The 22,838-nt window shown below is 55.5% G+C and overlaps 3 protein-coding genes across 3 annotated transcripts; 2 read left to right on the forward strand and 1 right to left on the reverse strand.

Moving 5' to 3' along the window:
- Positions 1 to 351: 351 nt before the first annotated feature.
- TSSK3 (testis specific serine kinase 3) lies at positions 352 to 2,089 on the reverse strand. The gene is made up of 2 exons (XM_036446448.2): positions 1,774 to 2,089; positions 352 to 1,089 (listed from the first exon to the last, which is right to left on the reverse strand). Exons 1-2 carry the CDS (start codon positions 1,916 to 1,918, stop codon positions 425 to 427), a joined length of 810 nt encoding a protein of 269 aa, XP_036302341.1. The 5' UTR covers positions 1,919 to 2,089; the 3' UTR covers positions 352 to 424.
- Positions 2,090 to 2,105: 16 nt separating this feature from the next.
- On the forward strand, positions 2,106 to 3,237 carry FAM229A (family with sequence similarity 229 member A). The gene is made up of 3 exons (XM_036446447.2): positions 2,106 to 2,611; positions 2,687 to 2,833; positions 3,032 to 3,237. The coding sequence occupies exons 1-3, from the start codon at positions 2,475 to 2,477 to the stop codon at positions 3,132 to 3,134; spliced, it is 387 nt and encodes a 128-aa protein (XP_036302340.1). The 5' UTR covers positions 2,106 to 2,474; the 3' UTR covers positions 3,135 to 3,237.
- A 6,730-nt stretch (positions 3,238 to 9,967) lies between these two features.
- LOC118723769 (basic proline-rich protein-like) lies at positions 9,968 to 15,170 on the forward strand. The gene is made up of 5 exons (XM_045583838.1): positions 9,968 to 9,982; positions 11,054 to 11,422; positions 11,652 to 11,898; positions 12,163 to 12,247; positions 14,983 to 15,170. The coding sequence occupies exons 1-5, from the start codon at positions 9,968 to 9,970 to the stop codon at positions 15,110 to 15,112; spliced, it is 846 nt and encodes a 281-aa protein (XP_045439794.1). The 3' UTR covers positions 15,113 to 15,170.
- The last annotated feature ends 7,668 nt before the right edge of the window (positions 15,171 to 22,838 follow it).

Raw genomic sequence — 22,838 nt, forward strand, 5'->3', positions numbered from 1 at the left:
ATGAGAAGGGGCAGGACTTCCAACAGGCTTCTCATCAAGACTAGAAGTCAAGAGGCCAGTTCTGCATCCCCAGTGCTTCTGCTTTTATTTGGAAAGGAAGTTGCAACAACAGTGGCTCCAATTGCTCTTGGTTATTGTTCTCCTCCTCCCCTCCCCCCGTATATGTATGATTCTGGGGTCTAATTTAATTAACTTTAGTTAAATGCCCGTATGAAAATCACTTGTCAGTCATAATAAAAGGGAAGTCTGAATGAGGCCCTCTGGTTCCTTGAAGATCTTTCAAGGGAAGAAAAGTAAGGCGGGGAGGGTGTAGGTAAGTTTTAGGATAAGTAAACTTAACGTGTGAACTATATACCACCAGTTCAGAAGCGGGTTTTGGGTTTGCTTTCTCCCCTGCTTTATTGGGGAGGACTTGCCATTGCTTTTATGAAGTGCTTGCTAGCCATGGATGCCAACTAACTTCTTCGATTGAAGGCCGGAGGATCATGTCTGGTTCCAGGAGCTGCTTGAGCAAGTCCTGGCACTCGGCCGAGATGCCCAGGTGAGTGGGGAAGGACACCCCCTTCTGCTGCTGCCACAGCATCTTGGGAATGTCCGTGTCATCGAAAGGTAGGCTGGCGCAGAGCATGACGTAGAGGACGACGCCCATGCTCCAGACATCGCCCTTCTTGCTATCGTGCGGGATGCCCTGCAGCACCTCGGGGGCGGCGTAGGCTGTGCTGCCGCAGAAGGTCTGGCTCAGCTCCCGGCGCGACTTGGGCAGCACCTTGGCGAAGCCAAAGTCCGTCAGCTTCAGGTTGCTGCCCTGCAGCAAGGCGTTCTCACACTTGAGGTCCCGGTGGGCCACCCCGCAGCCATGGCAGTAGCGGATGGCCTCGACCATCTGGCAGAAGAGGGCCTTGGCTCGGCTCTCGGGCAGAGGCCCCCCGTTCAGCACACAGTCAAATACATCCCCTCCCTCGGCCAGCTCCATCACCAGGTAGATTTTACCGTCGGCAGACTCCAGCATCTCGTACACCTGGATGATGTTCTTGTGGTCCAGGGTGCGGACGATCTGGAGCTCCCGAGGCAGGAATCTCTGGATAAATTCTGAGGAGACGAGGGGAAAGGATGGTATCAGTCCAGAAGAGCCTAACTTCTCCCTCCCGCCTTCTGCCCTCCAACGTGTCTTCTAGTCACAATGTCAACTTCCCTTTAACAGTTTTAAACACCTAGATGCTTGGACTGTACAAAGAATATCTTATTTTTGTAGTTAATACGTTATTCAAAGGAGCTACATGCCAACCTCAAGGACTGTTGTGAGCACCCTGTGAGACCGTGGACATCCCAGTGCTTGGGGATTGTCAGAGCCACTGACACTCATATTCTGAGGCCTGGTTTGCTCACAGGGTGGGGACCCAGCTCCTCTCACCCCTGCCTCCTGACCCAGTTCTTCCCATGAGCCAGTCCCTCTCCCATCTCCACCACCTCCACACCAGCCCCTGCCCTCTGGTAGCCTGATCATGCCTCCGCTGGTCTCTGTTCCCCTGATGGGCTTGGCTTCTGCCTCCGAGGACCCTTCACCTCCTGCCATTTTAATCATAGATTTTGGAAGGTGTGATGTTCCTGGATTCCCAACATCCCTCTGTTCCCCACGGACCTGCGCCAGAGCCACAATCACTCTTGTTTTCCCTTGGCCTTTAAAGGGGAAGAGGAGTGATCCTTCTGACTGGAGGAAGCCCCCACCCAGGTCCGCCAGCCCTCCCTCCTTCCCTCCCTCGGGCCCCAGCTCACCTTCTGGCCCTCCCATCTTGTCTATAATTTTAATTGCCACCTTTCTTTGGTGTTTTTTGGAAAATGCTTCCTTGACTTTTGAGTAGGTCCCTTCCCCAATGGTCTTGCCGAGCTGGTACCCATTGGAGAGCAGAAAGTCCTCCATGCTGTGTAGCGTCTCCTTCCTATCACCCTCTCAGCTCATGCTGCCTCTGTGAGGCAGCTCTACTCCACCATAGCCCTTGGCCGGGTCCTCTTCTCCCCAAGGACTTCATCCACGGCAGCCCCTATCGCTAGAACATTCAGCCGCAGATGGTGGGGAGGGAGAGGGCCAGACATTTTTAAACTCCAGCCCAATTGTGATGTAAATGATGTGTGACCCTGGGCCAAAATGGATAGCGCCCCTATCTGCCCTCGCCGGACCCGGCACCGGTTAGGCATCGCTGCCCCCCCACCCCAAGCCCGGCGGGGGGCTGCGGCCCGGCCCGGAGGGGAGGCGCTCCCCGGCCCGGGCCGCCGGAACGCCAGCTCCTTTTCCCGGACGCCGCCGGGTGCTGTAGCCGCCGGCGCCCCCATCGGGCCGCCGGGGGGCCGCGCCGCCCAGCCACCCGGCGCCGTGGCCGGAACCCCCCGGCCTCCCGCGGGCGGCGGGCGGCGGGCGGGCGGGCTCCCCGGCGGGAGGAACGGGCTCTGTGAGGTCAGCGCGCAGGGCCCGGGTCACAATGCAGCCCTCCCCGCCGACGCCCGCGTCCGCCCGCGCCGCAGACACCTGCCCGGCCCCGCCTGGACCGGAGCGCCCCCCCGCGGCCCGGGCTCCGGCAGCTGCGTCCGGCCTGGGACTGGCCTCGGCCGCCAGCAGGTGAGGGGGCCCGGGCGCGGCGCGGGGAGGGGGCGCCCGGGGCCCGCAGCGCCCTGACCGGCCCTCCCCGCGCAGAGCGACCCGGGGCCTGGACATGAGTGCCCAGGAGCCCCCTCAGGGTCGGAGATTCCCCATTGAGGCCGGAGACTCCCCTGGCCTTGCCGCCACCCCTGAGTCCCAGGACAACCCCGAGCCGGTAGCGACGGAGCACAACCGGGTCAGGTGAGCGGCGCCCTCCTTCCCCTCCCTTGCCCTCCCTCCCCTCCCTTGCCCTCCCTCCTCTGCCCTCTCCTCTCCCCTCCCCCGCGGCCCCCCTGCGCCCCCGGCTCGTCCCTGTCCCCACCCCCAGTCCACCGCCCCACCTCGGAGACCGGTGCGCTCCGGCGAGGCCCACAGCGCCCCCTGTCGCGCCGCCCGCAGGCCGCTTCGCCGCTGCCCGGGCTGCCACTGTCTGACGCTGCTGCACGTGCCCATCGACGTCTACCTGGCCATGGGCGGGAGCCCCCGGGCCCGCGCCACCTGAGCGCCCCGCACGTCGCGCGCGCCGAGCATGAGACAATGATGCACATTTTAAAATAAAGAATGATGCACATTTTAATAAAGCACAGCATAAACTGTTCTTTCCACTCCGGGCTGGCCGTGTATGTCTGTCCCGTCGGATCGGGCCGCGGACTTCTCTACTTCATCCCACGGTGCCTTCCCTTAGGCTGCCTCCTCCCCTGGATCCTCCCAGCCCCGGGGCTCCCCCTTCCCATTACTGTCTCCTGGCGGGTGCCCACCCTTCCCCCTTTTCTTGCTAGTCATGCATGACCGCTTCTCAGGCAACCTTTCCTTTCCGACCCTTTCCCCTTATCCTCTCCCCCCATCTCTCTCATGGTCTCCAGGGAAAGTTGTGTTACTGTGCTCCCGGCCTAGTAACTGGAGGGGATGGGCGGACAACTTGAATAAAGAGAATGACCACCCACATCAGGCTCATTCAATTCTCCCAAGATGCACTTGGGTTTTGCTTCCTGCTGTTTTGTAACCCTGGGCATCTCTGGTTTTGGTGAAAGAGTTAGGGGTTGCCTCTTCTATTTTGACTCTTGGTTTCTCCTAGAACCGATGGGACCAGAAAAAGTTTGGGAAATAGGTCATTTGAAAATTGATTTCTTATACTTTTTTACAGGTGAGGAAACTGAGCCTTGAGAGCCTTGCCTAGGGTCCCCCAACTGACAGGTGATGCTATCACATTCCTGTGTCCTCAAACGCAATGCCCTAAAAGCCATTGAGGGCCCATGACAGGAAGTTGCCTGGAAGTGTAGTAATTAAGCTGAACAAGTATTTTCCACTTTCCAATTTTGCTTTAATGTACCTGTATTATTTTAATACTAGAGGCCCGGTGGATGGGGGGGGGGGGGTCCCTCAGCCCAACCTGCACCCTCTCCAGTCTGGGACCCCAAGAGATGTCCAACTGCTCTTTTAGGCCCAATCCCACCTCAACGGGCAGTCAGACATCCCCTCACAATCCAGGACTGCTGGCTCCCAACTACTCACCTGCCTGCCTGACTGCCCCTAATTACCTCTGCCTGCCAGCCTGATCACCTCCTAACCACTCCCTTGCTGGCCTGGTCGCCCCCAACTGCCCTCCCCTGCAGGCCTGGTCACCCCACACTGCCCTCCTATGCTGACCTGATCGCCTACAACTGCCCTCCCTTGCCGGCCATCTTGTGGCAGCCATCTTGTGTCCACATGGGGGTGGCCATCTTGTGTGTTGGAGTGATGGTCAATTTCCATAGTACCTCTTTTTTTTAGATTTTTTAAAATATATTTTATTGATTTTTTACAGAGAGGAAGAGAGAAAGAGTTAGAAACATCAATAAGAGAGAATCATCGATCATCTGCCTCTTGCACACCCCCTACTGGGGATGTGCCCGCAACCAAGGTACATGCCCTTGACTGGAATCGAACCCAGGACCTTTCAGTCCGCAGGCTGACGCTCTATCCACTGAGCCATACTTGTTCTGGCTCCATAGTATCTCTTAATTATAGGATTGGAAAAATATATGTAAGCCAAAGATCAGGTTCAGTCGCTTGTCTCCTGAGATCTAAGTACCATTGACTTAATTTCCCTCCCCTGATTGCATAGGAAAGAAGGCCAAGCTGTCCCAGAATCCCAGCGTCACTGTAAGGTGACTTCTTGACTTCCACACAAATGCTCTCCTAGGCAGTGCCAAATGTGGGAGGCTTATTGGAGAGGATGTTGGCCAAAAGGTCTACTTTGAAGTGAGGACTTTACTTGGCCATTCAGCTCCTGGTCCTTTAAGACAGTGGTCTGTGAGGTCCGAAAGTTTGGTGACGGCTGCTTTCAGACGTCCTGGTACTTGGAAGCCCCCCCATACCTCTTTCTCTCCACCATAACAACCCTGGCATCAGGCACGAGTGCTGGCTTTTCTCTCCGCCTTCACTGCTCCTCCTCCACCCGTACCTCCTGGAAAACCCCTCAGGGACTCTCAGTTCTGGTAAGTGGAATAATCCAGCTGTTTCTATCCCCACCAAACTTAATGTCAGCCTCTGCAGCCTGACAATCTGTGCTGCTGCTCTGCAGAAAAAGGACCTCGTTCCCTGTAAACGGAACTCGCCCTCCTCAGCAGGATGTTTTCGTTTTAAGGGAGAAAACAATTATCAGGCTCTGTATTGATAGGGTCTCACCACTGAGAGCAACTGATGTTAGTTTGAGCTAAAAGGAACTAGTTATTTAAGTATCTTGGAAGGATATAAGCTGTCCAAGTCCAAGGCTCCTCATTGCCATAGAATTTAGGAACCAGGGCATTTATCTGGCTGTAACCAAGGATTCAATCCCACCAGGACTGCCCCATTGTTCCTCTCTCATCCCACATGACCTCCTGGGCAGGCAGCACGTCCACAAGCAACTTAGAAATCCCAAGAAGGGAGAGATGTCTTCTCCCAGTCTCTGTATATCCACCCATAGAGGGACAGCAATTGGCCATTCTTAAATCACGTGTGCACACCTTGGGCCAATTACCACTGCCAAGAGGATGGGAGACTGTCATTGACAGGCTGGGCCCAGGTAAGCCTTTCCTTGAGGTGCAGGCAAGCACAGCCAGGTGACTGACAGCATCACCAGAAAATAACGGGTAAAGATGGAGGGGAAAAAACAAACCAGGAGCAGAGACAGCTTACGCAAAGATTGGAAAATTGGAATGCCTGGAGTAAAAGAGGCCAGAAAAGAAAGGGTAGAGAGTGACAGGGGCCAGGTGACAACTCCGTTCTATGGCAATGAGGAGCCTTAGACGGTATGACCAGATGTCAGGCCTCTGGGTTCTACAATAGTTCAGGCTTTGTCCCTGGCCCAGACAATACAGGTCCACCAGGCCAGTGCAGGGCACTGCAGACTCAGTGGTGAACTTGACCAGCACGGGCCTTGGCCCTCATAGAACTCACATGGCCTAGCCTACCATCAACCACCAGGGTCCTCACTCAGGCAAGGCCCTTCCTTCCCTCAGGGCCCCTTTCAAAAAAAAAAAAAAAAAGGCACTGGCTGATTTCTTTGGACTTTGCCAGCCCCATAATGCTGAATCCTTCCCATCTTCCTGTCTCCCATCCTTCTTACTTCCTTTGTCCCATCTTCTCAACCTTCCTTTCCTTAAAAAAATATATATATAGCCGAAACCGGTTTGGCTCAGTGGTAGAGCGTCAGTCTGTGGACTGAAAGATCCTGGGTTCGATTCCGGTCAAGGGCATGTACCTTGGTTGCGGGCACATCCCCACTAGGGGGTGTACAAGCTGATCGATGATTCTCTCTCATCGATGTTTTAACTCTCTATTCCTCTCTGTAAAAAATCAAAAAAATATTTTTAAAAAAAGTAATATATATATACACACTTGTGTGTGTGTGTGTGTATATATCCTCCTCCCATGTGCTTGGATAGTGAGGGATGCAAAGATTCCAGACGCATTCGTTGCCGATGGGCCAGACCCTGGAGCTAGTTAGGTCTAGACTCTAGAATGTCCATGAGAAAGGGCATTCTGGAAGGAACGCTGTGGACAAAGGCAGGAGGCAGAAAAGTGCAGGGCAAGTTCAAGGAATTCAGTTCAATCGGCTTTCACCAATACCCGCCGGGCCACACCCTGCGCTGAGCGCCCAGGCCTGAATCTGACCACGTGCCCTGGCAGAGCTCAGAATGCAGGGACCCAGGAGCGAGCTCACAGAAGAGAAGCTGGACTGAGACACTGAGTCTGAACCTTGTTCTGCAGGTGATGGAGCACAGCAGGCTCCAATCTGGATCACGTCTCTCTCCTACTTCTCATCTTCTCCATTCTGTCCTCGGCCGCTGTTCTTCTTTCCCACTGAGAAAGCCACTGGCCTAAATTCTAGTCCTGGGTTTGAGTTCTGACTACCATTCACAAGCTGTGCAACCTTGGGCGACTTAGCCTCTCTGAGTCTCCATTTCCAAGTCTGTAAAATGAGATTAATGACACCTGGTGGGAGGTTTCAGTACAGTGAGCACAGCATCAGGCAGGCATCACTCGAAGACGGAGAGAGGCTGCTGCTGCTCCTACCGTTGGCTTCAGGGGGCAGCAGAGAGCCGGCCAGCCAAGTCCCTAGGGGCTGGGTGATGCCCAGCCAGGGAGGGGCCTGGGGAATCCCTCTTGCCTCTCTCTGCCAGCTTCCCAGCAGTTCTGCTCAGAAACCTACAAACTTGTTAGGGGGATATTTCCAGGGAATCCCCAAGTGGTAAGAGCAGAGTTGCCTCCCTCACTTGATAGGGTAAAGCTGTCCCCGGGTCCCAAAGCAGGACCCCAGATCCCAGCCTTATTGTCTGGGCCTAAGGAATGGGGAGGGGCCCTGGGAAAAGGGGATGCCTTCCCTCATTCTCTCAGACACCTTATTAGCCAGCCCCTCCCTCAGGACTCCCTTTTAGAAGGAGGGGGTGAAGTACAGATGGACACCCAGGTTGCCATGGAGACGGCAGAGGAAGGGTTGCTGTGTCGTCATGGCAACAATTGACGTCAGCACCATCTTTTCCCATTGCTTGATATGAAATCGGGGCAGGCCACCCCAACCACAAGCGAGTTCCCATAAAACCTTCTCCTCTTACTGAGCCAATCAACCAGGGGTCCACAGGCTTAATATAGTGCTGGAGTTAAAAGCACAGACTCTGACGCCAGTTCCAATCCTCCTCCTGCCTCATTTTAGCTGTGCGAATTTGAGCAAATTCCTTAAGCCCTGAAAGTCTCCGATGTACAATGCGGGTACATAAGCTGGGGAGCTCCAGGTGTGTGAGGACCCCAGTCCCGGAGAATTGTGCAGGCAGTGGGCACTGGGCCATCTCGTGTGAAGTGCACACTGATGTCAGGGCCTGTCCAGAGTCCTGGAGGCCTGTCAGGGGGTGATGGGCCTCCAGATATAGACTCACAGACCCTAGAAGGTTCCTGAGACTTCCAAGGACTAGGTCCCAGACACTGAGCATCTCAAAATTTGGGGGTCAGAGTAGAGCCAGAGACAGTGGAATGTCCAGACTCTGAGGAAACCATCTCAGAGTGGAGCCAGAGACAGTGGAATGTCCAGACTCTGAGGAAACCCCATCACATCTGGACTCTGACCCAACTTCCCTTTTGTTCTCCCATCTGCCTCATCTGAGTCGTCTTAGCAGCCTCTTCCTTTTGGGCCTCCACCTGCTCCTTTGGGAAAATGATGAATGAGCCGAAACCAGTTTGGCTCAGTGGATAGAGCATCGGTCTGTGGACTAAAAGGTCCCAGGTTCGATTCTGGTCAAGGGCATGTACCTTGGTTGCGGGCACATCCCCGGTAGGGGGTGTGTAAGAATTAGCTGATCAATGATTCTCTCTCATCGATGTTTCTAACTCTCTATCCCTCTCTCTTTCTCTCTGTGAAAAATCAATAAAATATATTAAAAAAGAAAGAAAAATGATGAATGAGGGCCCCTGGGAAGACTCAGGAAACCCCAAACCAGGTAGATCAGCGAGTCGGACGCCACAGGGATATGGGTGTCCCAGCTCCCATGGTCTCTCCCCACCCACCCTTGGGGTAGGGCGCCAGAATCATTCTCATTCCCTCTCTCCCAAGCCCAGTCCAGACGGCCACAGTCCATCCTGCCACCTCTCTGAATCAACCCCTGGTAGCTACTCATCTGGATTCCTCCAGCAGTCTCTTAACCTGGCCCTCTGGTTTCCTCCTCGCCTGATTCCTCCAGTCTGGACTTGTTTCATAAAGACCACAAACCAGCAGTGCCGTCCTCCTATTTAAATCTCACCATGGCTTCTTTACGTCACTTGTCAGCCACATGGGACACCCCTCAGCTCTTCACTAAACACATTTCCCACCTTTAAGCACACGGGTCCTTCTGTCCAGGATGGCCTTCTTTCCACTCCCACTGACCCTTCCGATCTCCACCAACTGTCACTTCTCAAGTCTCCTCTGCCCCCCGTTTCAGCCCTCCCCTAACCTAGCTATCCCACTGGGTGCTTACACTGCTCTTTAGCCCCTGTCGAATGGCTGTCTAGCCCATTACGATATGGATTCAGTGAGGGCAGGGGCCTTCGACATATTCATCCTGACACCCCCAGGGCCGAAAATGGGAGGGCTAAGGATTCTGTAGAATGTCTGCGGATTGGATTAGCTAGCGAATGGCTGCTTGATAAGTCCACAGAGGAGAGGGCACAGGGCTGCAGGAGAAGGAAAAGCAGCGCCAGCTGGAGGTGTCCAGAATGGCTTGCCTAAGGAACTGACACTGGAACTGAGATAAGAAGCAGTTACCCAGGCAAAAACTCAGGGGTGGGAGACGTCCCAGCACTGCGATGGGTGTGTGCCAGGGGTGAACTTTTTGCTGAGGACACTGTGCGGAGGGACATACTCATGTTTGGAAAGACAATCCTGGTTGCTTTGTGGGAACAGACCACCCCAGAGATCCAGTGGCAGCAGGAGACAATTCAGAAGGCTGCTGAGCCTCCCAGGTGCAAGGCGACAGGTACTGGGACCAGGTGTCAGCAGTGGAAACGGAGAGAAGCAGTGGGATTTGGATGTCTCAGAGAGGACAGGATTTTGCAGCTCCTTGAATATGGAAAGGGAAGATATAAAACCAAGCCCAGGTTTCTAGTTCAGGCATCTGAGAACAGGACCAAGCTGGGGAACCTAAGAGGAAGGGCAGGGGCTGGGCTTGTCTCCTGTGAGGTGGGACGTCTAGGGGAGGGGTCCCAGAGACGGTGTGGAGCAGAGAAGAGCGGTGAGGGCTGAGAAGTGAGTCTCTGACACAGATGGACACCAACGGCATGGGAACGGAGGAGATGAGATTCCCTTGGGACTGACTGCGGAGGGTCCGGGATGAGAAATCTGCCATGTGGCCGCAATCGGTAAGATAAGAAAACCAAGCGTGCAGTGTCCAGAAAAACAAGGACACTAAAGTACTTCAAGCAGGAGACAGAATGTGACTGTGCCGAAGTCACCACGGCTAAGAGGTCACGTCAGAGAAGGCCCTGAGAGCATCCTTTGGATTTAGCCACAAGGAGGTCAGTGGTGACCTTGGTGAGGGAAGGTGGGGGCGGGAGCCACACTGTGAGTGCGGAGGCAGAAAGAGAGGGTGCACACAGCTCTTCCGAGAACGTTGGCGGTGAAGGGGTCTAGAGACGGACACAGGGTTGAAGGAGGGCTTTCTTTTTCCAAGATAGGAAGGACTACAGCCTGTCTGTCTGGGCTGGGAAGGAACCGCCAGGGAGGGAAAGGTTGGAGAGAAAGAAGGGGAAGGAGAGGAGATTCCCTAAGGAAGAAAAAGAGATTCAATCCCCAAGTGTGGTTGCACAATTTTTTTTTTTGGGGGGGGGGGGGGCAAGTCAGGACCTGTACTGGACTCTGGGGGCTCAAAACAGCTGCCCACTCTCCCCAGCAGCCAGGATGAGTCACTGGGGGGGAAACAGCCCAAAGTGGCAGAGTGGGAAAGGGAGCTGGGCCAGAACGTTCCTCAGGATCCCAAGGGGTTGAGGGCTGTGCCCGAACCCCATGCTCTGAGCAGGGTTGAGAGGGGTTTGTGGGGGGGGAGGGGGGGTATCAAACAGAGTAGTAGGAAGCCAAGGTTCTCCTTTTGGCTTTTCTCTACTCCTCTTTGAACCTGCTTCCCTTTCTGCAGAGAGAGGGTTAGACCAGATTAAGGACTTTTTTAGGGGGAGGGGAGGTAGCGAGGAACGCTTTCTAGATTCTTTCCAGAAATATACTTGTGTCTGGAACTTTGCAGACAGCTTAGGGGTCCTGAAGCTCCCAGAAACGCATTCCTGAACTAGATAACAATTCCTGAACTCCAGCTGGCCAGAGCCTCTGACATGTAAGAGTGCCCTGGGGCAGGGGGAAAGGCTCTTAAAGGGCCAAGCAGGGCTCCTACACCTGGGGGCAGGGAGGCCTTTTGAGGTGTGGGTTCTACCTGCGCATGAGAGCGGAACAGAGGTTTATTCAACCGGCAGCTGACCTTCCTGCCCTCAGCCCCCTCTGCCCGTCCTTGCCCTTGTGACCCCGGTCCGGGGAAGTGTCCCGGGGCCGCTGAGGATCTGGTGACCAGCTCTCCCATAAAGCAGCTGGTGAAGTCAGACAGCAGACTGGACCCGCCTGAGGTGTTTTTAGCAGGAGGTGCCCCCACCCACCTGCCAGCTGAGGCTCCTGCTAAAAACAGCCGGGCCCAGGGGGCCTATGGGCTTTCAGCCTCCCCCTCCGCCGGGGCAGGTATTCAAGAGGCCGAAGCCGGGCGGCCTGGACACCATGCTGTTCACCGAGAAGGCCCACTTCGTGGTGAATTTCCTTCTCTCCCGGGGAAGGGCCTGGGGAGGGCGCTGGCAGTATCCGGGGCCCTGGACTGGCAGGTGGGGGAAGGAGGGCCAGACCCTTGGGGAGACCCATGGGAGCCTCCAATCCCCTCCCAGACCCTCTGGATTGACCAGGAGGGAACCCGGCCTTCGCCTCGTCTTCTCTGATTCGGGGCGGCCCCTCCTCCCGGCTCGTATCTCCTCCTGGAGTGACCGCCGCCTCGCGTCCCCAAAGGCGACCCCGGGCCGCGCCAGCGCACCGCCTGGACCAGGAGCTGTGCTTCTGGGGCTGCCGGGGCCCGCCCCCGCCGGCGCCCGCCGCCCGCCGCAGCATGGGCGACCATGGCTGAGCCCGCAGCGCCGCCTCCCGCCCGGCGCCGCGTGGCGCTGGCCGGCGCGCAACCTGCTGCTGCTGCCGCCGGGCGCCACGGGCCTGGCCGACGACCCCTCCGCGCGCGCCCGCGCCCGCGCCCGCGCCTCACGTGAGCCGGGTACCAGGGGAGAGGGGCGTGGCCTAACGTCGGGGCGGGGTCTGCGAAAATGGGCGGGTCCCTCCGCCGAAAAGCCAATCAGAAGCTGGATGTGCTGGGCTTGACGTTTCCTGTGAGCGGGAGGCGGGGCGGAACTGGGAAGGGCGGCGCCTGAGGGGCTGAGAGCGGATAAGGGGCGGGGCTAGGAGAGTAGGAGGAGCCCCGGGTAGTAGAGGAGCCTTGCTCCCTCCAGGAGCAAATCTTCCCGCCCTCCAGGTGGACGCACCGATGACAGAACATTAACTACCAATTCCTGGGCAAGAGGAAGAGACAGCTGGTTCCTTTGCGCCCGTGAGAACCGGTAAGGGGCGGGGCCGGGAGAGGGGAGACCACGGAGGGGCGTGTTGTGGGGGCGGAGCCTAAGGGAGGGCTGGGGCGGGGCAAGGCACGAGGTGGGTGCGCGGCTGCTGCAGACTTCTGGACCAGGGGGCGTTGAGCTGAAATGGAAGAGGCACGTGGGCCCGGCTAGTGTGGCTCAGAAGGCTGAGCATGGACCTATGTACTAGGTCAGGATTCGGTCAGGGCACCTGCCCCGATTGCGGGGGTCAATCCCCGGTAGGAGGCGTGCAGGGAGCAGCTGATCAATGATTCTCTTCTCATTAATGTATCTCTCTCTCCCTCTCCCTTCCTCTCTGAAATCAATATAATTTTTTTTAAAGAAGCACACTGGGTGGGGGTCTCTGCAGGGTTATTTGTCCCTGCCTTTCTCATACCACCACAAACATACAATATTTTAAAAGATTCGCATATTTTAACCATATTAAAATTCCTGTTCAGCCGAAACCGGTTTGGCTCAATGGATAGAGCGTCAGCCTGCGGACTGAAAGGTCCCAGGTTCGATTCCGGTCAAGGGCGTGTACCTTGGTTGCGAGCACATCCCCAGTGGGGGGTGTGCAAGAGGCAGCTGATGGATGATTCTCTCTCATCGATATTTCTGACTTTCTATCCCTCTCTCTTCCTCTCTGTAAAAAATCAATAAAATATATATTTTTAAAAAATTTTATGTTCGTCAGAAGACATCTAAAAAAGTAAAATACGAGTTCCAAGCAGGACTCCTCAAAAAATGCTAGCTTTGTGCCCTGCCTGAGGAGTGCTGGGACCAGGATAGGTCTTGACTTTGGGCACCAACTAGACCAGGAGTGACTCCAGGCCTTGGCCTGGTGACTAAGTGGAATGACCCCGGGGAAGGAAGGCAGGGCCCACTTGGCTGGCGCTGTCACGGCGATCACGCTTACATCTCTGTGCATCTCTGAATTTCCGCGTGGCTCAGTTTCTGTGTATCCGTCCATCTCTGGTCTCTGTGTCTGTTTATTTATTCCACAGATATGTATCAAGGGCCCTTTTTAGTGGCTTGTGTCAGGTTTATACACTGAGTCACAGGGTTCACACTTAGTGAAACGAGCAGCTGAAGTCCCTGCCCTCATGGAGCTTATATTCTGGTTGGGGAGACAGACAATAAAAAGAGGTCAGAGATCAGATGTTCTGTGTTTAAGAAGAACAAGGTGGGTCAGATGCCGCTTTACAGGTGGTGGGCGGGATTTGGTCTGTTCACAGGTCCAGAAGAGGGCCTGCCTCTTGATTGGGGCTCAGTCAGTGTTGAATGAATGCATTTGTTGGTCAGGAAGTCTTGACTGAGGAGGTTAACTCTGACAAGGCCTGCAGTATGAGGGGGTCAGCACTCCAGCCCCTGGGAAGAGTGTTCTGGACGGAGGAAACAGCGTATGTCTAGTGGGTGGCCTCTGGCCTCTGGCCGGCCGGCCCTAAGTCCCCCTATTGCCATCTCTGCTTTTGTGATCTTGGGAGCCACAGGGCAGGTTCACACAGGGCCCCTCCCAGGTGTCTGGAAGTAAGGTCACTGCAGACCTAATTCACCCCCTGAGCCATTGTTGGCCTGACTACGCTGGCCTGGCCATTTCCCTTAAACAGTGGTCGGCAAACTCATTAGTCAAAAGAGCCAAATATCAACAGTACAATGATTGAAATTCCTTTTGAGAGCCGAAAACCGACTTCTGCTCATGGGCCACGAAGTTTCGGTCTCACTGTACGTACACGCCCGCACGTGGTATTTTGTGGAAGAGCCACATTCAAGGGGCCAAACAGCCGCATGCATGTGGCTTGAGAGCCGAAGTATATGGACCACTGCCTTAAAGCAACCCCTCCCCCCAGAGCCTCGGTCCCAAGACCTCTGGCTGCTTTCCAGGGTCATATCCTGCAGCGCAGAAGGAAGTCCTTCGTCCTGTCTTACCACAGTCCCTGCTGGCTGGCCCTTTCCTCTCATCCTGCCTTGGGGGAGAGGGGAGGAGATGGGCTGGCCCTGTGGGACTGAGAGCCCAGGAAAGACCTGACAGAGTGGGGGGTATCATTCCCCAGGAGATAAACCTCAGAGGGGCAGAGGTAGTCATTCACCCTGGAAGCCTCTGCCTCGTCCATTATCTCATTTAACCCTTCACCATCCTATTTTACAGACGGAAACTCAGGCAGGCCCAGAGAGGAAAACATGGCAGAACTGGGACCAGAACCCAGGTCTCTTGATAAAGTAGAAATAATCATAACAAATAATATTTATTGATCTCTGCCAGGTACCATGCTTAAGCTTTGCATTCAATTATCTTTCCTTTTAAAAATATATATATATTTGTATTGATTTCAGAGATGTAGGGAGAGGGAGAGAGAAAAACATCAATGATGAGATTGGCTGCCTCCTGCATGCTCCACACTGGGGATCAAGCCCACAACCAGACATGTGCCCTTGATCAGGAGTCAAGCCATGACCTCCTGGTTCATAGGTCCATGCTCAACCACTGAGCCACCCTGGCTGGGCTCAGTTATCTTCCTTAAGCCTCATCATAACCCTGGGTACCATCATTATTTTCATTGTCCTCCGTGAGACGGAGGCTCAGGGCCATTAGATGACTTGCTCCAGGACACCTGCTAGTCCATGGCAGAGCAGCCGATGAGGCCAGGCGGCCTGGCATGCTCAGCGACACGCCCTGTGCCTGTGGTTCCAAAGGCGTGTCACAGATGCCTATTTTCCAGGGATTTGGGAAGACAGACTTCAGGTTCATGGCATGACGGTCCTGGAGCTGACTTGTGCCAAGCCAGCAGGAAGATGGCCTGGGAGCACTGCCCCGTCTCCTGTCCCTCTCTGAGGGTGAAGATGACCTAACTCCGACTTCTCCTGGGCTCTCTGCCCTTCGGTGCCCAAATAAAGCTGCTTCCACCTCTCTGTGGCTCTCTCAGTTCTCCTCATTCCCACACAGAGTTATACTGGACCCCAGGAGTTGGGGGGCACCTGCTGTCACCCCCAATATCCCCACTGTACCCATTCCCACCCATGAACCCCCAGTAGGGTAGACTGGATGAACAGACCTGGCTCCTGCTCTCCAGACTCTCACAGCGACAGAAAGATAAAGGCAGAGATATACCTCAGCTCAGTAAAATGCCACGGGGGTGGGGGGGACCATGACATTGGTTTCCATGAGGCACAGAGGGTCTTCTGGGCCAGAAAAGCCTTCAGGAGGGGGCCCTTGAGCTGAATCTTGATGGGTGAGCATCAAGGAAAGCACGCACACACACACACACACACACACACACACACACACGGCATGCAATGCAGGCAGAATTGGCGGCATGGAGAAAGGTCTGGTGATTTGTAGGCTGAAATGGTCATCCCACTGATGGGATGGTGAGAGTGGCAGCCAAGTGGACGTGGATAAAATGAAGCTAGCTGGACTTGGAGCTTCAAAGAAAAAAATTTATTTTTGCTTCCAAGAGTTTGAAGGCCCAAGTAGGGAGTCAGACATTCTCCAGAAGGAAGTAGGGGGACTTGGGCAGGTTCACAGCAGGGGAAGGACATGGTCCTCCTGGGGCCTCAGATTCACGCTGGCAGGCGATGGTGGTCTCCAGCCCTCCATTCGTTCCAAGGCCTGGAACCTGTCCCAGGCTCCCCTTACACACTCTCCCAGGCCCTGCCCAGGACTGAGTCCCAGCGCTGTCTTCAGGAGCACTCCTCTCTATGGATCCCGGCGAGTCATGTGGCTTCAAATTTGGGACACCCCCCCCTCCCGCCCCCCAAAAACTCCTCTGATCCGTTAACAGCGGCCTGATGTCTCCACTCTAATAAGCATCTCAAACTTTACCTCTGAGGCTGCCCTCCTACTCCCAGCACTGAGCAGACACATGTGAGAAGTGCTGAGTGGGGACCCTGAGCCCAGCGGTATGGCGGACGTGGTGGGGAGAGCCATCCCTTCCTCCAGGGAATCGGGCAGTCCTCAGGAGTGGTGTGGTCTGGGTGTTAAGAGGAAAGTAAAAACTCAGCAAGCAGAGAAGTGGAGAGAGGCGTTCTAGGTGGCGGGACGGCATGTCCACAGGCCCGGAGGTGGCAGAAGCTCAGCACTCTGAGCTAACAACCCAGCACGTCTCAAGTTCAGTGGCCTGAGGAGAAAAGGAGGAAAAGGAGGCCAGGGGCTCAGTCTCTCAGAGGCATAACCTGGCGCAGAGGGGGAGGGCCTCCGGGATGCAGGGCCCCTGGTGCGGACGAAGGGAAGGGGGATTTGTGGATGGACTGGGATGGGACAGACGGGGGCTGCAGACTGTGTGTCTTTCTGGGAAAGGTCACTAAAAGGAGGTCCCAGGGGGACACTTTGGGGTGCAAGACAAGAGGAAGAGAATCCTCAGGGTTCTGGAGAGAGGCAAATTCCTTTACCATTTAAGGACAATACTGAGCCAAACAAAGCCCTCTGAACAACTCAGTATCTGGTCAGCCTGGTCAGTCCCTCCACCCCCTGCCCCAGAGGATTGTGGATGGAGAGACTGCAAGGTTTTCTCAGGGTGGTCCTAGACCCTCGGCTCCTCTCCCCAGGGCAGGGAGGGAGGAAAGGGAGGGAATAGGCTCCCTGCTGAGTGCTAACTTTGTGTCAGCCTTTGCCTGGCAGGCCATGTAACCGAGTCTGCAAACATGGTTGAACTTCCCGGGTGCTCCTTGCCTCAGGAGTTTCAGTTTTACAGGCTTTACCGGCTGGTACTAGCTCATGTGTCTCACAGTAACCCTAAGACATGGATACTGTTATTCCCATTTTACAGATGAGAAAACTGAGGCACAGAGAGGGCCTAAAGCCACACAACTAGGATATGATGGAGCCAGCTCTTCACCACTGCCACTGGCTCAACACAATAACTCACAGAACCCTTTCCACACCTGAAGTGGCACCCAGTGGCCTCATTTTGGGGTGGGCACGGTGAGGGTAGTGTGGGGAAGGGTCCTGTTAGGGTCACAAAGCTGGAAGATAACAGTAACGTGGGTCCAGATCACTTGGAGGAAGAAGCTGAACGGAGAGGCGATGAGCAGTGTGGAGAGAAAGGGGTGGGACTGGGGACTGGTCTGGGAGAGAATTTTAGTTTCCCTTTTAAAGGGACTTCCCCTCAGTGGGGGGATTTTGACTGGAAAGTTGTAAGCAATCCACATTCCACCTCTTCCCCAAAGACACCCAGGATCTAAAAAGAAACTGAAAGTTGGGAAGACGGGAGGGAAGGTGGAAGGGAGAGGTCCAGGGCAGCCCAGAAAAACTGGATTGAATTTCTGGTGACTTCATCCAGCCTGGGGGAGATAGGGAGGTGAATTGAGATTACACACCTGTTGGCTACTGGAGAATCAGCCCCGGCCCTGACCATTACCCAGCCACCCCCACCACACACACAGAAACCGGGGGAGAGGGAGGGGAAAGGAGTATTGGGATGATCACTTAGTAAGTTATGTCTAGTAACTTACTAAGTTGTGTCTAATAACGGGTGTATAACTGAAACTAATATAATAATGTATGTCAAATATAATTGAAAAAATGTTTAATGATTTTTTTTTTATAAAGATCTGGGCTGCCTAAAGTTCTGAAAGGAAGAATCCCTGTCCCTGTGATTGGGTGACTGGTTGCATGGTGAGTCCCAATCAAGGCCCCGAAGGACCTCGGTATCTAGACCCAGGTTCAAGGCTAAGTGACTGGCGGCCAGGCTGCGGGCCTGGGCCCTCCTGACCACCTTGTCAGAACCTCCTCGCAGTCCATTGGCCGTCCCTGGAGCCGCCAGCCTGTGACTGCCTTCCCTCTCCCTGCCGACATCTAATTGCTCCTCCAAACCCAAAGCATCGGAACCCTTTGAGGATGCCCTTAGCTTTGCCCTGCTCCTCAGGGCTTCTGAAAACCACTTTCTGCTGGTCCTGACTGCCTCCCTGCTGCTCACACAAACTCTCCTCCTCGGGGCTTCGGTTTCCTCCTCTGTGAATGGAAACAAAGAGGTTACATATCTCACTGGTTGGAGATAATGTATGGGAAGCAGTATGTAATCCGTGCTGGCAGCTTTGGTTATTACTAGGGCCGGTCGGTCCTGCCTTGTTAACCCTTAAGCGCCGTGTCCGTCTTAGAGATCTCCCCAGTGGCTCAAGGTCCCCGTGACTCTGTGCTCTGGGGTTTCCCCTCCCCCTCTCTGCTGGCTCCCTCCCAGGCTCCTTCCTGGGGCCGCCTGCTGCCTGCCCCTCCAATGGCAGTGCTCCTTCCTGCCCTGGTACTTTCTGGGTGACCTCATGTGTTGTGTGGCTGCTGTTAAAAGCAGGGACTAGAGGCCCAGGTTTTGTGGGGTCAGTTCTGACTTAAAACCTACTGTCTGCCGGGATCGGTTTGGCTCAATGGATAGAGCGTCGGCTTGGGGACTGAAGGGTCCCGGGTTCAATTCCGGTCAAGGGCATGTACCCAGTAGGGGGTGTGCAAGAGGCAGCTGATCGATGACTCTCTCTCATCGATGTTTCTAACTATCTCCCTTCCTCTCTGTACAAAATCAATAAAATATATTAAAAAAACAAAACAAAACACTTTTAAAAATCTCCTGTCTGTTGTCCCTGTTTGGTCTCTAGTCAGGCTGGGCGTGGCGTTTGTGATCACATGTCTATGAGCCGAAGTGTCCTGGTCATCTCCCCGAGGGTCCTCTGGGCACCTCAAACTCAACAAGTCTAGATTCAGTAAACCCCTCACAATTACTTTTTTTCCTCCGATGCCTTGTCTCAAAGACTTCGCTTTGCCAGCTGTCACCTCGAACAGAAATGTGGGCAACAATTTCATCACTGCCTTCTCCCCACTGAACCCCTTTATCCAGCCCATCCCCCAATCCTAGGGAGCCTGGCTCCTGAACTTTGCTCTGGACTAGGCCTTTCCCTCTGTCCTCATCCTCACACAAGCCGTGTGCTGTTCTCCCTTTGTCCTGCTCTAAGCTCTCTGCCATCCCCCAGCCCACCTCCATGCTCCCTCTCCATGCCGCCCAGGATCCCCGCTGGTCCTTCTTCTCCCCGTATGGCATTGCCTGTCTCTCCCCGCAGTGGGAAACCCCTGCGAGCAGGGCCCGTGTGACTCACAGCTGACGCTCTGCCTTGGTGAGAGAGAGCAGAAGGAACTCCAGTCTTTGTGAGTCTGAATCAGAGCCCAACCTCTCACTCTACAGATAAGCAAACGGAGGCCCCAGAGGAGAGGGGCCTGGCTCCCAGTCACAGAGCAGGAAGAGGCGGACCTGGGGCTAGAACTAAGGTCTCTGGGTCCAGGTGGTGTTCCCGGAAGGAGATGGGGGCCCTGGGGCTGGGAACACCCCTCTGCCCAGCTGGCCAAAGAACGAGCCTCTCTCCTTCCCGCACCAGACCCCACCTGAGCTGTGTGCCAGGTCACCATTCCTGAGGCCTCCACCGGACCTCGCCATCGCTGATGTCTTCTCCCAGCAACAGGCCTTCCCTAACTGGGAAGGTCCATCCTCCATCGCTGACTGCGTAGTGCTTACTCCCTCCTCACCTGGCATCCGATCTGATCCTCATCCAGGGCCCCCCCAGAGATCCCAAAATGCCCCCAACCCCCTTTATGGGACCGTGCTCTCTGCTGCCCGCCTCCCTCTTCAGCCCCACCTGCGTGTCTCTGAGGTCCAGGCTTCCTGCCAGGGACATTCACTCCTTTCTGTCCATGGGGACTAGGAGCCTCAGACCAGGGCCGGGGTCTGAGCCTTACCAGAGAGCTGGGAACAGATGTGTGTGTGTGTGTGTGTGTGTGTGTGTGTGTGTGTGTACGGAAACACGGGGTTTCTAGTCTCTGCAGCTTCCCTTCCCCATGGATCCTGGAGTCACCCTGGCTTCCCATTCCTCCTTTCCTGCCACTCTTCCTGACCAAAGTTCCCACCTCAAAGACTCTGGCCACCTCAGCCTCAGGGCCCCATGGAAGCACACCCAGCACCCATGAGCACCCATGCAAACACGAAGGGTTCGCTCTTTTGTCCACACACTCATAGACATCCTCTGCACAGCCACACACACTCATAGGTACACACCCAGCCCCAGTCAGACAATAGTCAGCAACATGCAATCTCAAGGTCAGACAAGCACACGCCCAGAACGTCGCAGAGTCACCAAGAGTCACCCTAAACACACACAGCCGCACAAGGATGTAGACTCACACTGTACACAACTGGTCGCACACACAGGCGGAGTCACAAAGTCTCTCACACACAGACAGACACAGAGCAGTACACAGTCACACGCAGAGAGAAACAGACACACACAGTTGCACACAGACCCCTGGAGACGTAGAACAATGGACACATTGTTTGGACTGGCAGCAGCTGGGAGGAAGGAGCAGCAGTGTGGACGGAGGAGGCCGTGGGGGCTGCTGTACCCACCCCCTCACTCCTACAGCATCCTCCAAACCCCTTCCTTTTCCCAGAGGCCAGATTCTGCTGGGACCTAGATTTGCCGAGGGATTGGGCTCCCGGGCATTCCCCTCCCTGCAGCCTCCAGCAATGTCTGGTGGGTAAGGCAGGGGCTCCCTCTGGACCAGGCTCCCTCTGAGGATCTGGGGACTCGGGGTCCTTCAGCTCTGACGCTCCTTTCTCCTCCTGGGATGATCCAAGCAATTTGCCTCTCATCCCCCGAAGGGCAGTGCCTGGAAATCAAGAGGCTTGGGATCTGTTCTTAACCTCGGACCTCAACTTCTCAGCTCACCCACGCCTCCAGCTATGCCCTATCAGCTCAGGTGCGTAGCTCCAGGCAGCATTGCAGGTTCCCTATCCCTATTGCGGCCAACACAGGGATGCAGGTCACTAAGTCCATCCCGTCAGCAGTGGGTAGAGAAGTCACTGTCATATGAGCTGTAGCAGGGCATGGCGCCCCCTCCCCCATCCCAAAGCTAGTTCTTCTTGCTTCCCACCCCGACCAAGCAGCCCTAGATCTCAACAGAGAATTCTTCCAGGGGTTTTCTTTCAGCCCGTTTGAGCAGGTCTCTTGGCTCTTTTCTTTTTTAAATATATTTTATTGATTTTTTACAGAGAGGAAGGGAGAGCAGAGAGAGAGAGCTAGAAACATCAATGAGAGAAAGACATCGACCAGCTGCCTCTTGCACACCCCACACTGGGGATGTGCCCGCAACCAATGTATTGTACATGCCTTTGACCGGAATCGAACCTGAGTCCTTTCAGTCCACAAACTGACGCTCTATCCACTGAGCCAAACCGGTTTCGGCTTGGCTCTTTCTTACCCTCAGCTCCTGGTGTGTGCTGTGTGCCCTTGGACACGTCACGTTCCTTTTGTGAACCTCAGTGTCCCGGACTATGACATGCGAGGGTGCTAATGAAGCTGAGAGTGTTAGGTATCCAGCTGGGGGTGGGGATGGAGGATATAAGAGTGAGTGCTGAATGTAGCAGCCACCTCAGCCTATCGCTCCACCCCCACACTGCCCCCCAACCCCCCTCTGCGGTTAGAGTTCCTCATTTCTCGTGTGTGTGTGTGTGTGTGTGTGTGTGTGTGTGTGTGTGTAGGGTTATGTCCATCCCTGACGATCTCAGTCCTCCCAGGAAGCCTTACCCATTGTGGGTCGGAGGGAAGATGGACACCATGCTGAGCCAGCTGTCCAGGACACGGCCTTGCTTTTGTAGCACTTTGCTTCCTCCAGTTCCCATCCCCTTCCTGCTGTAGAGGGACAACAACCCCTCCACCCCAGGCAGCTGCACACGCACACATCTGGGGCCAGCCAGGACTCTGGGGTTCCCATGGCCTGTCCAGGCTGGAGGGAGCCTTGGTGAGGTCCACCCCTCCTCTTCAGGAAGGTTTGTTGATCCTCACCTGGGGTGCCTCTGCCTGCTTCATGGGGAGCAGGTGTGGAGGGGAGAGCACAAGTCAGACTGAGCCCCAGGCTCCTCAGCTTTCATATGGAGATGAAGATGCCGGTCAAGGTCACAGGACCATCTTATGTGGTGTCCAAGCTGAGGGCATGAGGGGCCAAGAGTGAGCTTGTCTGTGGGGGCTCAGCATGATGGGCCACACCGAGGACCGAGAGGAGGGATGAGGAACGGGGCCTCACCGGTCTGATCAGAATGAGCCAACATGTGGTCAGACCCCAGGGCTGGCTGGAGCGGGCCCTCAGGGAAGTGGGTGGGACCGCTCACCGTCTCCAGGCCTGAGGGGGTGCAGATGCTAGCGAGGGGCCCTGCAGCTTCGATGACCACATTCTCTGGAGCATGCCTCACCACCAGCATGTGATGCGTCCAGGCATGTGAGCCTTGGAAAGGTTCTAGGGGGAGACTGCCAGGCAGGACCGAGGCCATGGGCTGCGCCAGGTGCTGAGAGGTGGGCCGTGAGAGGAGGAAACGTTTGCTCTCTCCCCTTCCCTCCATCAGCGCGCCCCTCTGCCCAGCTCGCCCAGGAACCCGCCTCCCTCCTTTCCTCCTCAGACCCCCCTGCCATGTGGGCCGGGGGACAGACCTCCAGCATCGCCCACTGCACTAGTGGGGCGGCGAGGAGCCCGCCCCCGCCCCTCCATTGGGCGCTCATTTAAATGCCCGGCCACGCCCCGGGCGCGGGGCCCATATATAGGGGCGGCTCGGCG

The sequence above is a fragment of the Pipistrellus kuhlii genome, unplaced genomic scaffold (genome assembly GCF_014108245.1).
Source record: "Pipistrellus kuhlii isolate mPipKuh1 unplaced genomic scaffold, mPipKuh1.p scaffold_m20_p_2, whole genome shotgun sequence".
In the NCBI taxonomy this organism is placed as follows: domain Eukaryota; kingdom Metazoa; phylum Chordata; class Mammalia; order Chiroptera; family Vespertilionidae; genus Pipistrellus; species Pipistrellus kuhlii.